General features: G+C 36.3%; 1 protein-coding gene and 1 long non-coding RNA gene across 9 annotated transcripts in view; one reads left to right on the top strand and one right to left on the bottom strand.

The window, feature by feature from the left end:
- STS (steroid sulfatase) overlaps nucleotides 1-13,097 on the top strand; it is a 175,150-nt gene that overhangs the window by 118,594 nt on the left and 43,459 nt on the right. For all 7 annotated transcript variants that reach the window (XM_070750855.1, XM_070750853.1, XM_070750851.1 and 4 more), the window contains one exon: nucleotides 3,000-3,121. In XM_070750855.1, coding sequence (XP_070606956.1) covers nucleotides 3,000-3,121 — 122 coding nt within the window. The remainder of the gene's footprint in view (nucleotides 1-2,999; nucleotides 3,122-13,097) is intronic.
- LOC139166791 (uncharacterized) lies at nucleotides 6,017-12,761 on the bottom strand. Of its 2 annotated transcripts, XR_011559041.1 has the most exons (4): nucleotides 10,821-12,761; nucleotides 10,342-10,446; nucleotides 7,391-7,423; nucleotides 6,017-6,767 (listed from the first exon to the last, which is right to left on the bottom strand). It is a non-coding gene; the product is annotated as an uncharacterized lncRNA (long non-coding RNA). The 2 variants fall into 2 exon arrangements; XR_011559040.1 differs by having other exon boundaries at nucleotides 10,342-12,746.

The raw sequence follows: 13,097 nt of genomic DNA, 5'->3' as shown, positions 1-13,097 counted from the left end.
ACAGTTAGCAATATAGTCAGAAAATTGAGCCCTTGGCACATTTTGTATCCCAGGTTCAGGAACATAGGCAAGTTTTTTTAGGAGCCTTAAGAAAGACTAACAGATTTGGGAACTTTCGAATATCTGAAAGGAATTGAATTGAATTTATTTGACTTCTATCCCGCCCAATCCCGTAGGACTCAGGGAGGAATGTTCCATATAGCAGAGGCCACTGCAGTAAAAGTTTTCCTTGACTGCTGACATTATTTGGCTGATGGCATCTGTAGGATGCCCGTTCTGCTTGATCTGGTTGAATGGGTAGAGTCTCTTGAAAAAAGGGGATCCCTTAAGCACTCTGAACCAAGCCATGTAGATGTTTAAAGCTAACTATCAATACCTTGAATTGCACCTAGAAACACACTGGCACCTAGTTTAGCTCACGTACGAATGGTGTTACATGTTCCATGTATGTTGGCATCATTTGACTGCACTCTGCTCCATTTGGAGTTTCTGAATGGTCTTTAGGATTAGCCCCATGTACAGTGTGTTACAGTAGTATAACCTGAAGTTACAAGGACCTAAGTTCCAGTTCAGGTGTTGTGCAATTCAAGTGCTATTGCTAACATGTTGTAAGCCACTCTGAGTCTAAGAAAAAGGGCGGCATAAAAATTGAATAAATAATAATAATAATAATAATAATAATAAAAATAACTGGCACACCACCTAAAAGTGTGCAAAGGCATTCCTAGCCATGGAGGCCACCTGGTTTTAGGCAGGAGCTGCAAGTCTATCTGGATCCCCAGATTACACATGGCATCTGTTTGAGGCACTACAACCCCATCCAAACCAGGGATGATAGAACCCATGTACCCATAATCCCTCTGTCTTGCTAGGGTTGAGTCAGACTGTTTCACCTCATATAGTTGCCAATAGCCTCCAGATACTGGAAAAGGATGTCCATGATATCAATCAAAGGGCCTGAGGTAGATCTGCATAGTAATGCTGTCTCACCTCAAATCAAAGGATTACCTCACTCAGGAGGCTCATGTAAATGTTAAACAGGAGGAGAGAAATAACAGAACCCTGAGGCACCCTACAAAATAGAGGCCATGGGCTAGATCTGTCTACCTCTATCAATACTGATAGAAGTGACCCTGTATAAAGGAGGGAAACCAACACAGTATAGTGCCACCCAGCCTCAATTCCTTGAGCTGGTCCAGAAGGATATAATGATTAATGGTATTGAATGCTGCTGAGAGGTCAAGAAGACCCAGAATGGATGTACTGCGTCCATCCCACTGCTGACAGACTTCATTCATGAGTATGCACAATGCTGTCTCAGTACCAAATCCTATCCTGAACTCAGACTTAAAAAGATCTAACTAATCTGTTTTATCCAGTTTTCTGAAGCTGCCATGTGGCCATTCTCTTTGAGGAGGGTGTTCCCCACCCCCTCTTTAAGAACTAGCAGAACCACTCCCCGTCTCAAGGTGGAGTTAACTATTACCTGGATCCACTTAAGGTCTCTCATGAGACCTTAATGAGCCAAGAGGGGCATGGGTTTAACAAAGAAATGATTGAATTCTTTCCAAATCACCATGCAAGGCATGGTACCCACCATCTCTATAGATTCTACTCTACCACTGAAGCCCAAAGAATAGTCAATGTGATCAATTTTATCTATGAGATTTGCAGCATTTTCTTCCTTTATGTAGATTTCAGCACTTCTCCCTCCAAAAAGGGACTGATCCAGAATAGAACCACTGGGCAATCATTGGCAAATGGAATAAGGGCACATACTTTTTAAGTTTTGTCATTCTTATCACCATGTGTTAGGCCTTAATATATTAATATTGCCTTATTTTTCTCTTTTTGGTAGCAATACTCTAGGCATCTCTTAGTTCACTTACATTCTCTTAATTCCATCACTCTAGAAAGAGTGCAGAGAAGAGCAAGAAAGAAGATTAGGGGACTGGAGGCTGAAACATAGGAAGAACGATTGCAGGAACTGGGCATGGCTAGTTTAATGAAAAAAAGGACCAGGGGAGACATGATAGCAATATTCCAATATCACAGGAGCTGCCACAAAGAAGAGGGAGTTAAGCTATTCTCCAAAGCACCTGAGGGTAGGATAAGAAGCAATGATTGGAAACTAATCAGGAAGAGAAGTAATTTGGAACTAAGGATAAATTTTCTGACAGAACAATTAATCAGTGGAAAAACATGCCTCCACAAATTGTGAACACTGAAAATTTTAAAGAATATATTGAATTATCATTTTTCTGAAGTGGTGTAGGATTTCCTGCCTAAGCAGGGGGTTTGACTAGAAGATCTCCAAGGTTACTTCCAACCCTGTTATTCTGTTATATACAATGGGAAGCATTGAAAAGCCTAGGCATAAATAAGTTATTCAGATGCAATCTGATTTGAAGCCATTGCTGCTTTGCTATTCCATGGAGCCACAAAGTCTTGAATTGGACGAAATAGCAGGCTTGATGAAAGATGTTCCCTCTGGAACCCCATCTGAGTCCTTCAGTGGCCTGGGGCAGGCCTATCCAATTAGGGATTTCTGGAGGCTGAAACCTTGATGAGAAACAAAATGCAGGTTTTTTATCCTTAATTCCATAAATAAGCATCTCAATCTTACTTCAATATTAATCCTTCATCATACAGAACACTTGTTTGATATTTTCAAGACAGGGTTTTCTCATGAAAAACTGCAATGGATTTATTATCAACATTTTTGCCTGTGGTGGTTGTTTTACTTTCCCTAAAACAAGAACAGTGCTACTTACAAATATGCATACATTTTAAGTCAATATCAATTTTAGCAACTTTTTTTTGTAGAAGGAGAGGGAGAAGGAGAAGGAGAAGAAGAGGTTGGGTGGTCACTTAATATATGGAATTAACTGCCAGAGGTATATACAAAGCTACTGTATATTAGAAATGCTTAAGTAATTTTTTTTTTTGGTCAAAGCATTTATGGTTTTTTACTGATTCTGATATATTGTCTTTTTCAGAATTATTGATGGATATGATTTAATGCCCTTGCTTCAAGGCAATGCTCTCCAATCTGAGCATGAATTTCTCTTTCATTATTGTAATGCATATTTAAACGCAGTTCGGTGGCATCCAAGAAACAGTAAGTAAAATTGCCTGTTTAAATTTAAATATTTTATATAATTTTTATTGCAGTTTGAAATACTTGAGGGAAGAGCTTTGGACTCTGGGCATGGAAAAATTATTGTTGTAACTCTTGATTTTTGGAGGAGGAACAAAGAAACTATAGAGTACAGTTTGATGCAAACATTTACATTCTTACAGTATTGCATTATAATACAATTATAATGCAATATATGTTAAAAGTTTAATCTCTCACATTATTAGGGATTTGTTTTCAACTATAAATATATGGGCAGTACCAGATAATCTATGTATCTTCTTCCATTTTGAAGTTGCCCAAAAGTTTTCTTCCTTTGACTGTTTTGCTTTACTTTATGTATATATAATGGATTTTTTTTCCAATCAGAGCATTATGTGCAATAGGAAAGGAAAGTAGAAATGAACCAGTCAATTGGCAGACACAAAAATGTTCTAGATTAATACATTAATTAATAAATAAAAGTTAAATAATCAAAACGTTCCCTGAAAATTAGTAAATTTTCATTATTTTTTACCAAATCAGTACAGGTACTCCTCAACTTAAAATAACAATTGAATCCAAAATTTCCATTGTTAAACAGGACAGTTGTCCTATCCTCACTGATTTTTTTTCGTATTTTACAATCTTTTTTTGTCAGAGTTCTTAAGTGAATCACAGCAGTTTAGTAACAATATTATTAAGTCAAACTGACTTCCCCATTGATTTTGCTTGTGAGAAGGTTACAGTCATATGATCCCAGGATACTTCAACTATCATAAATGGATGCCAGTTGCCAATCATCCAAATTTTGATCATATGACCTTGGGGCAGCTACAATTGTAATAAGTGTGAAAAATGGTCATAATCCACTTTTTCAGTGCTGTTGTAACTTCAAACAGTCACTAAACTAATTGTTGTAAGTTGAGGGCTACCTGTAAAATAAACTTTTCTCTCCTCCACCACTGTTCTGCTAGTTCAGTTCCATCAATAGTCATTATTTTTTAAAGATTTTGATAAATAGGCCACTTTGCTTAGCTATTATTTATTATGTAAGACATTAACACTAGAGTTTAAATCAACTATAAATCGATTTAACTGGAATTGGCATTTCAGAGTTCAAGGTCAGCTCCTTATACTTTACTAAATAAAATTATCATGTTTCAGTATCATTCTTTTATTTCATTTTGTTGCATTGCCTAGCATTCTTGAAGATTTGTAAGAACATCATTGTCTCTGATGTTGAAGGCATACCCAACTAGGTGCAGATAGTAAATGGGATACATTTAACTATACAATGCCACATTCAGTGAAGTAAAAGCTACTGATTAACTAACTAGCTACTGATTGTGTAGTTTCCAGAAAATAGGCAATAAATTACAGCTTTATTTCAAAACAACCATATTGTGATCAACTTTATTTTCATCATTTTAATGCTGCTTCTACCCTTGTACAGAAATACTAACTCTGCACTTCAGTTTCATTATTCTGCCATTTATTGAAGTGTGCAATATTGCAGCTTTGTTGTGCAGTCTATTAGATTTTTTTTCAAATAATGTTATTAGAGATTACAGTTAAAAATAATAACTGTATAAACTTTTTCAAACTCCTGATGCTTAAAGATCATTTATTAATATGAAAACATTGGCTACAATTCCTAGAAATTTATTTGACATATTTTACTGTAAAGAATGATTGAATGATTTTACTCCAAGAATCTTACAAAAAATTAGAAATGGATGAAGATCTTCAATGAGATGTCACTTTCAATGTCATCTTTCACCCTAGAAGTTTCCAACAAATAAATATGAATAGAAACATGTTTATATTTTAATAATAAAAAATTTAAAAATTTAAAAAAAAAGAAGAAGAAGAAAGAAACGTGTTTATCCATACTTTCTTTTAAGCATGGTATCATGATAAGTATCTATGGAAATTCTCAATTATCCAGGTCATGGATGTCTCAAAGGTGCTTTTCAAAAGCAATTGGACTTTCTTGAGCATAAGCTGAAAATTAAACAACAAAACAGCAGTCATAAAAGCAAGAAGCTTAGTAAGAGTTAGTGTAAGAGAATAATAAAAACAATAAATGCAGAAGATAGCATATATAATAACACTTAAATGTCAGGAAATATAGTTGTTTTTAAGCTGGTAGCTAGAAAGTTACAATATAGAAAAGAGTTTGTGTCCAGAAAACTACACAGGTGGGTGTGTAATATAGAGTAAAGAAGTCTGTCATTAAGCAAATGCTTCCAGGCTTGACAAAATCTATCATTTTTATTCTGAGAAAATGTTTTCTTCGGTATGAGGACAAAATCTATCATTTTCATTCTGAGAAAATGTTTTCTTGGGTATGACTGAGGGATGCTGACAAACCGGGGTGTTTCTAAAGGTGAGTAAAAAGGATCATACAAAGTCTTGGAGGCAATGGTATGTTAATCTTGGAGGAAAAAATACTCAAAAATAAGGATTCCTATACTGGCAAGTGAATTGCACAGGATTGTTTCCAACGTCCCTTCCAACCATTTGATTCTATGTCTCAGTGATTGGGCTATCACTTACTCTTGTACCCTTTTTATTTATACTGTATATGATTGTATATTTTCCTCCTCCTCCCCTTCATAATGAAAATTGTACAAGAGAAGCACTTGTCTTTAAATACTTCTGTCTGCTCACTCTAGTCATTCAATCCAGAATGGAGCACACACAATTTTCTCTTTCCCACTAGATATATACATGAAACAAAATATTAGGCAAACACCCACATACACTCACAAACACATACACACACACTCTCCTTGATTAGTCCATGAGATGAAACTTCATCCCTAACAAGATATGTAAATAAGAGTCATTTGAAAAAAATAAAATAAATGAAATGAAACAAAAGGCAGTGCCTTTCAAGTATCTTTTGACTTTAATGGGATATTTGTTGAAATAACATAATCTTCTTTCTTTAACCTTAGTGGAAATGTTTTCTTTCTTAGCCAACTTACAGGTTTTTTAAAGTGCTGGGCAACAACATCTCAGCAGACTTTCTTTTCTAAATATAATCTTATTAAAACTTTTTTAAAAGAACGTAAAAATGAATTGAAACTAATATAAAGCAAGAAAAAGAGGGAAAAAGATCAAAGAGTACAAAAGTATCAGTTCTCATAAAAAAAAACCCAGAAGGCTGTTCACATACAAAAAGTCAAATGTATTTTTTCTGTTGATGCCCATTGGTTTTTTTTAAAATTGTGCAGCCATATGTTAGCCTGATTCTATCTTTTGATGCTATTTTGTTCAGGAAGCCTAGGCGAGGATTCAAACATTGTTATTCTCTCTTTCATGTGGCTTGTCTCCAGGGACAGCTTGATTGACTGGTTTCTTGACCAGTCCAGATCTTCATAAATACCTTTTAGGTCTTGGCACAATAGAACATTTATAAAGAGTATTCGCAAAGTAGCCAAAGGTTCCCTATGTAGCTTATCTCTCTCTTGCACATTACAGTGCATAAAGAAAATGTCTAGGTACTTCTTTTGCTCTTTCCCTCTGATATGTGAGCGATGTTATCGGCATAGTATGAGCATTTCCACCAGTATTTCAGTGACAGTTCTGTTGTTATCTGCCTTTCCAGTTTTTTCTTCCATTCTTCCAAAATATACACCTGGGGATGTAAAATGCCATTGACAAATTATTATTATTATTATTAAAAATCATCTCTGCAAAGATGTTGAATATAAATAACTGTGTTTATTTTACACTAAATATACAGTTGCTATCAGAACAGAAACTGCTAAATCCTCAATTTTTCTTAGAACTGAGTCAGATCCTCACATTAATTTGTTGTTTTGATCATCTCATTTCTAAATAATTCTGCATTATTCATCAGTGAACAGAAACATGTTAGCGACAGTGAAGAAAGAGAAAATATGAGCTATTCAGCTGCATTTTGTTTTATTAGCAGAAATACATTTAATGATTGCTGGGACATTATTGGTGTTGACTTTTGGGAGGCACCAGGTTGCAAGATCTGATTATAGACCTAAAACAAACAAACATTAAACCACATTTTGATTTTATATCTAAGCAATTATTATATATTTATATCATTTGAAATATTCTACTAAAAGTAGTATTTCAACCATTACCAATAAGTTCTGACAAAATAATAACATTAGTGGAAACAAAAAGATTAACTCAGACAGAGACAATAAAAAGGGAAATAAAGTTTAAAAATAATCAATGACTAAGTTATGAAAATGCCTAAAAGAGTTAAATCTACTTTACCTGCAAGTCAGTTTAGAAGAAAAATATCTTTACCTAGCACAGGAAAGACAATAGAAATGCAATTAACTTGGGAGAACCTTCTACAAAGAGTTTCTCATGTTTCTGCCAAATAGTCCAGAACATAGATAACTATCTCTCCAAAGGCTCTTATAGTATTTCATATAATCTAGCCACGTACAGTGTTCTCTCTAATTTTTTGGGGGGGTGGGCGGAAAAGTATAGTGTCTGAGCGGCAGTCCCTTCGGGACTGGGCGGCACAGAAATAATAATAAAATTTCCCTCTCGGCTTCTGGGCAGGTTTGGAAAACTCTGAGTTGATGATGATTTTTAAGTGAGCGATTGCTCACTGCTCAGCTTAGAGGGAACTATGGCCACGTATTGTATGCCATATAACAGTACACTGACTTAAGACTAAAACTCTTACTTTCAAACTGTTTCCAGTAATTAGCCTTTGTTAATGGTCTACAAAAAGTTTGGCCCAATGGTCCAGCTGATATGGCAAACAGGATTTAATATTTCTCCTGGCATTCCACAAACAAAGAATTCCATATACTGTACCTACATAATCTTAATTTGATCTGTATATAAAGACTCTAATATTCACAGTCTTCACAGGGTTACAAATTGCATGGATTTTTTCCTCAGTAAATCCAATAGATGACACTTCAATATCTGTCCAAAGGCTGAGCAGTTCAAGAAAATTGAAGGGCAAAAGATAGGCATCATTCTGGTAGATCTTTGTTCTATTTTACATAGAAACATAGAAGTCTGACGGCAGAAAAAGACCCCATGGTCCATCTAGTCTGCCCTTATACTATTTTCTGTATTTTATCTTAGGATGGATATATGTTTATCCCAGGCATGTTTAAATTCAGTTACTGGGGATTTATCAACCACGTCTGCTGGAAGTTTGTTCCAAGGATCTACTACTCTTTCAGTAAAATAATATTTTCTCATGTTGCTTTTGATCTTACCCCCAACTAACTTCAGATTGTGTCCCCTTGTTCTTGTGTTCACTTTCCTATTAAAAACACTTCCCTCCTGGACCTTATTTAACCCTTTAATATATTTAAATGTTTCGATCATGTCCCCCCTTTTCCTTCTGTCCTCCAGACTATACAGATTGAGTTCATGAAGTCTTTCCTGATACGTTTTATACTTAAGACCTTCCACCATTCTTGTAGCCCGTCTTTGGACCCGTTCAATTTTGTCAATATCTTTTTGTAGGTGAGGTCTCCAGAACTGAACACAGTATTCCAAATGTGGTCTCACCACATTTCAGTTACTGTTACCATCAGCTGTATCTGCTCGACCATGAAGGCTCTAGAATGAGAGGCACCAAGTCAGCAGAACACATATCTAAAGATCCCTACAATGCTTCTTCTCACTATTCAGATGTTATTTATACTCCATAGACAATTTTGCTAAGCATTGTCATGTGTTCCATCTCTTCACTCTTATTACATAGACCTGTCTGATCCAACTTGCTATTTTTTGCTATTTTTATCCAGGCACAAATACTTGCCATTGTATTTTTCTTCTAATCATTGGCTGGCAACAGTCATTCAACCCCCAAGGTTATCTGGATTATTTTGAATTATGAGCATTCTTTGAAATATCTTTCTTATAATAAGGTTACTTTCAAGTAAGCATATTTAGAAACAAATGTCCTTAGTATTCATTATTGAAATGGAAGACGTAAACATCTACTTTTTTGAATAAGCTTTTACTCCTCTTTCTATGTAGTGTAATTAGCAAACGTTGTTCAAAATGGATAAAAGTAGGTGCATTACATTTACATCAGTAAAATCATATTATTAAAAAAAAGGACCTGATATATCAGGAGCCTATCAAAGTTAGGAAAAGCTTGAAAGAAAAAAGGATAATAATAATAATAATAATTATTATTATTATTATTATTATTATTATTATTATTATTATTAGATTTGTATGCCACCCCTCTCCGAGGACTCGGGGCGGCTCACAACAACATATGTGTAAATAAAAGAGAACATTAACTTTTGGGCAGTTCTGACTTCAGCTCTATCCACCAGTGGCTACTGGCTCTCATCAGATTATCTCTAAGAAAATTCATGCCTTGTAAGGACAGAAGTTGCTCATCTCTAATTGAATTCTACATCTTGTTTTCAGCAATATTCAAACTACAAGATTTGGGGAAAGCACAAAGACAACAGCTTTATCCATTGCATGTATAATTATTACCTTTCTATTTATCCTAAAACATTTAAGATTTTAAAGGAAGAATTCATTCCTTTATGAATTTGTATTATGCTCTTGGAAATCTACTTATATTATTACTGACTTCCTTTTTTTGTCCAGCCCTACACAGTAAATTCATTTTTCTTATGTTATTTTGATTTCATCTTTCTCCAGTATTACCAATAGTTACTTTTTTATCTATTTTCCTAAAAAGTTGGGATTTTCATTCTAATCTCCATCACTTTATGTATACCCACTTACATTAAAATATATTGGTTATTTCACTACCTATTTATCAAACTCAGCTGAACTTTTAGTATTTATCATACTCAGGTTTGCCTGAATAATTTGCTTTTTTAAGTTACATTTTCTACCTGTTCCCTGTTTTGGTATTTGTCAGATCTGCTTTCAGGCTGTTTTTTATTCCCATGGGAAGCACTGGATTACAACATGTTATAGCAATGAGAACTAGGTGGTTTTAAAGAAAGCCTTAAAAACAAGGATGCCTACTTGTACTAATATTTATTTTTCAGCTATGAAACTGATTGTGCTGCTGTATCATTATCAATCATTTGAACATAAAGTTTACTACTAAAAAAACTATAGAAAACATTAGTAGAATCCCGCTTAATTTACAGTATCTCTCAGAAGTGACTATCCAGTCTCTGTTTGAAGACCTCTTGTGAAGGATAACTCAATAAATCATGCAGTAGCATATTCTAGTGACTGACCTTCAAGAAATTTATCCTGATGTCTAGCCTGAAATGTTACTTGTAATCTTAATTCATTGGTTCTGGTGTTGCCTTTGGAATGTGCAGTTAAGAATATTGAAGTTGCTGTTAAGAAAAATCAAGCTTTTGATAGTTTGCACCATACCATGAGCATTAATCAAACAGATGATAAGAAAGAAAGGGAACTTATACAGAAAACAGAAAACACAGGGTCAATCAAAAAGAACTCAAATGTCTAAAGTATGAGGAATAAGCATACTTTAGACTTGCTAGTATGTCTTATTAGTAGAGTAGTATGATGGACTAGAAATCTAAGTACACAACAGAAGATATGATATTGTTGCCATTACAGAAACTTAGAGGAATGACTGTTAAATTAAGATATATATAGAGAGATATTTATAATGTTTATAAGAAACAGACCTAATAAAAAGGAGATGAAGTTGTGCTATAATAAGCATAACAAAGCCGAAAACTACCTTGAATGAATTTGAGAAAAAAATATGACATTCCCATAGGTCGGGTATCATCAACCCGTGGATCCAGAGCCATGTGGGGTTCTTTCATATCTCTGCTGTGGCTCCCTGTTGACTGAACCCACCACTGGCTGGCTCGACCTCTCCTCCCAATCACTCCTCACCTGCCCTGAGAAAGTAAGGGTGAAGGTGGGGGATGGAGATTTGCTCCATATTCCAGAGCAGCTGCAAAGTGGCTCTGTACTTGCCTCCTCTCAAGGGCACTTCTTCAGGCCCTTGTTGGTGCTGTGCGCATCTTGGTTACTCTGGGAGATATGTGACTTGCTCTCTGCCATGAATCACTGGCCCGGGATGACTGGGACTGATGGGTGGCTCTTACCAGTTCCATAAGCTGCCCGCTGCTCTCACAGCACAGTTAAATTTAGTTAAAAATGGGGGAGACTGTGTTGCCTCCTTCTCCTAGATCCCATTACAATGAAGAGCATCAGCCACAGCTGGGCCATGTAAGTGTTAGAGTGGAGAGCTTCTAAGACCAGGCAAGGAGTGATGGGTGGGGCCATCCAGTAGTGGGTTCAGCTGAGAAGGAGCCACGGGAAGAAGCTTTGTTTATCTAGGAATCTGAAATGACTCTTGATTTAAAACATATGGTAAAAATCAATCAAAGAAAAAAATAGGAAGAATATCAGCAAAAAACCCACAACAACAGCGCAAACCAACTGTTGCCTGTTTTTGATAGTGGTTCAAGAGGGAACACACACACACACAAGATGGGGGAGAGAAAAAAGAGAGATAGATGATAGAGGGAGGAAAAAGAGATGAGACAGAGAGATGAGAGATAGAGAAAGCCAGAGAGGGAGAAAGAAAGAGAGATGCGAGAGAGAAAGAGAGAGACAGAGGGAGAAAGAAGGAAAGAGTTGAAAGAAAAAGAGAGATGAGAGAGATAGGAGAGAAAGAGAGACAAAGGGAGAAAGAGAGAGATGAGGGAGAGATGAGAAAGAGAGAGATGGAGAAAGAGAGACAAAGAGAGAATGAGAGAGAGAGATCAGAGAGAGAAAGAGAAATGAGAGAGAGAGAAAGAGAAAGATGGAGAAAGAGATGAGAAAGACAGAGAGACAAAGAGAGGGAAGAGAAAGAATGATGAGAGAGACAGAGAGGAAGAGAAAGATAGAGAGTAAGAAACACACTGAGAAATGCTTGCCACAAGATTTCCGGGGCAGGGTCACGGCGAGCAGGCGAGAGAGCAGCGCTCCGCTCTCCCAAACCTGATTTTTGTCATTGGGGGGCTGAAATTCGGCTGAATTTCGGCGCAGCCACGTTGGAGAGGTGGGTGAAGAAGCGGGAGTTCCTCCAAGCACGGAGGTGAAAAGCAATCACCCTGTGTGTAGGAGAGAGAACCTCGCAAACCTCGAGACAAGAGAGTCATCAATCAACATGGCGACGTTAGTGCTGCGACAGCCCAGCGTAACAGAGGAAGCAAGAAGAGAGTAAACCACAATTCTATAGACAAGAAGGAGAAACCCAGTATGGTAAACAAAGATTATATATATAGTCAAAACAGTGGAAGATAAAAATTAAAAGAGAGACAGTAACGTGGGGGACCCACCAAAGTTGATTAGTGGCTACTCAGCGGTGGGGGAGAAGGAAAAAAGAAAGTAAACTTAACTGAGAAACTTGGGAGTCGTGCAGAGTCGTGCAGAAGTTAACTAAATAAAGGGAGTGAATCATCAACAAGAAGAACTTAAAATAGCTGCTTGAAAGATCGTTGTTTAAAGTTACGGTGGAGATTAAAAAGAAAAAAGAAAGAGAAAGCTGAAACGACGCAGCTTGAAAGAGGTTTCGGAGTCTGCAGAGTCTATGGAAACTACGGAGGCGACGGAGGTTGCCGGGTGACAAGAGAGAGGAGGTGTTCCGGAGTTAAAAAGAGCTGGGGACGAGGACCACAGACAAAGGAATTAACAGCAGGGGTGGAACACAACAGGGAGTGGCAATAGAGCTTACCGAAGGCGACGAAACTGTGCAGAGGAGCAGCAGCAAACCGAGAGAAAGCTACAGAGAAAGAGAACTTTAGAAAAAGAGAAAGTCAGCACATATAGCCATCCCTTCTTATAATCTTATAATCCTTTTCTCTTTTTTGTCTTTTTTTGATGAACTGATGAATTGATGAACTGATTAACTGTTTTCCTGCTTTCCTGATTAATTGATGAACTGATATCTACAGTGGAAGAAAGAGAACTTTGATTGAACTTTGAACTATATTGAATTCAGAACTAAAACTTTAAC

Source organism: Erythrolamprus reginae, chromosome 4, assembly GCF_031021105.1.
Source record: "Erythrolamprus reginae isolate rEryReg1 chromosome 4, rEryReg1.hap1, whole genome shotgun sequence".
NCBI lineage: Eukaryota > Metazoa > Chordata > Lepidosauria > Squamata > Dipsadidae > Erythrolamprus > Erythrolamprus reginae.
The sequence above is the reverse complement of the archived record's forward strand: the minus strand, read 5'-3'. Positions and strand labels throughout refer to the sequence as shown.